Source organism: Rhincodon typus, chromosome 44 (assembly GCF_021869965.1).
Source record: "Rhincodon typus isolate 14 chromosome 44, sRhiTyp1.1, whole genome shotgun sequence".
NCBI lineage: Eukaryota > Metazoa > Chordata > Chondrichthyes > Orectolobiformes > Rhincodontidae > Rhincodon > Rhincodon typus.
The window spans coordinates 1,477,371-1,478,908 of NC_063375.1; the positions used below are offsets into that span (position 1 = coordinate 1,477,371).

At 59.6% G+C, this 1,538-nt stretch overlaps 1 protein-coding gene across 1 annotated transcript in view; it reads left to right on the plus strand.

The window, feature by feature from the left end:
• LOC125487748 (platelet endothelial aggregation receptor 1-like) overlaps positions 1 to 1,538 on the plus strand; it is a 14,027-nt gene that overhangs the window by 9,261 nt on the left and 3,228 nt on the right. The window contains exons 4-5 of the mRNA XM_048619944.1: positions 82 to 225; positions 1,039 to 1,167. Coding sequence (XP_048475901.1) covers positions 82 to 225; positions 1,039 to 1,167 — 273 coding nt within the window. The remainder of the gene's footprint in view (positions 1 to 81; positions 226 to 1,038; positions 1,168 to 1,538) is intronic.

Sequence of the window (1,538 nt, forward strand, 5' to 3'; positions counted from 1 at the left end):
GGGGGGGGTGGTGTTGTGAAGATGGAGTGTGACATTAATGCGGAGCCCCCTGTGGGTGTGTTTCTGTTTTGCTGTGTACAGGGCAGCGCTGTGGTCACTGTGAGCCAGGTCGCTGGGGACAGGATTGTGCCTCCCAGTGTTACTGCCTGAAAGGGGTCCACTGCCACCCGGAGAACGGTACCTGCCTGTGCCCCCCGGGGCATAGGGGCCCGAGCTGCGTACACTGTGAGTAACCGTGGGGACAAAGATGGCTGCTGGTGCCATGTTGACAGTGAGGGGCCAAAGCACGGTAGGACAGCTGGAAGCAGTGTAAATCAGGAGCATGACCTGACCCTCCAACAGAGCCTACTCCCTCAGCACTGACCCTCCAACAGTGCCCACTCCCTCAGTGCTGACCCTCCGACAGTGCCCACTCCCTCAGTGCTGACCCTCTGACAGCGCCCGCTCCCTCAGCACTGACCCTCCAACAGCGCCCGCTCCCTCAGCGCCGACCCTTCGACAGTGCCTGCTCCCTCAGCACTGACCCTCCAACAGCGCCCGCTCCCTCAGCGCTGACCCTCCAACAGTGCCCGCTCCTTTGGCTTTCAGTCACTCAACCTCAATACCTCACCACAGGGAGAATGGGGGGTCTCGATCCCACAGGGAACGGGGGAGAATCAGTGACTCATTCCCACGGGAGGGGGTGGGGGGAGAATGGGGGTCTCATTCCCACAGCGAATGGAGAGAATCAGGGACTCGTTCCGGTGGTGAGCAGTGGGGGAGGTGAATAACAGAGATTTATTGAAGGAAGGAAACTGGATAAACAGATGGAGGGAGGAATAGAAGGATGGGGGCGGTGTAGTGGGGAGATGAAGAGGAGAGTGCATGGATCCAAGGGGCCGAATGGCCCCCATCTCTGAACTGGGAATATCCCTCAACAGGAACATTGGAAAGTGAGGGGTAACGCAAGCTGGCGCGCTGCTTGGGGAGAATAAAGTGTTGCGTTTGCAAAAGGGCTTTACGTGAGAGTTTGTCTCCTTCTGTGCCCCCTTCCCTCAGATTGCCCACCCGGTTCCTGGGGTCCTGACTGTGTTCACCAGTGTGCCTGCGAAAACGGGGCGACCTGTCTCCCATCGACGGGCAGGTGCCAGTGTGCCCAGGGATGGACTGGCACCTACTGCACGCAGAGTGAGTAACCTCCGAGGCTGGGTCCCTTGCTCCTCAGACAGGACTGTACGAGGTGGCGCCTTGGCGAGGTGTGTGGATGGGGTAGGGTGAGTGGCAGAGACCATCAGGACGCAAAGGGCACGGGCTGGTGGCGGGGAGGGGGCGGCGGGCGTATCTCTCCGTTTCCTTCCTCCCTCTCTGCCGTCACTGTCCGTCACCATAGTGTCTCCGTTTCTAGGCCGCATCCTTGTGCCTGCCCCACCAGTGGAGTTGTTCATGGATAAATACGTCTCGTCCCTCGGTCCTCAATCCATCCGGAATATACCCCCACCGTGTTGGCCGGGGGATTCTTTTTGTGGGATGGGAGAAAGATTTCGGGGGATAACCCCCCT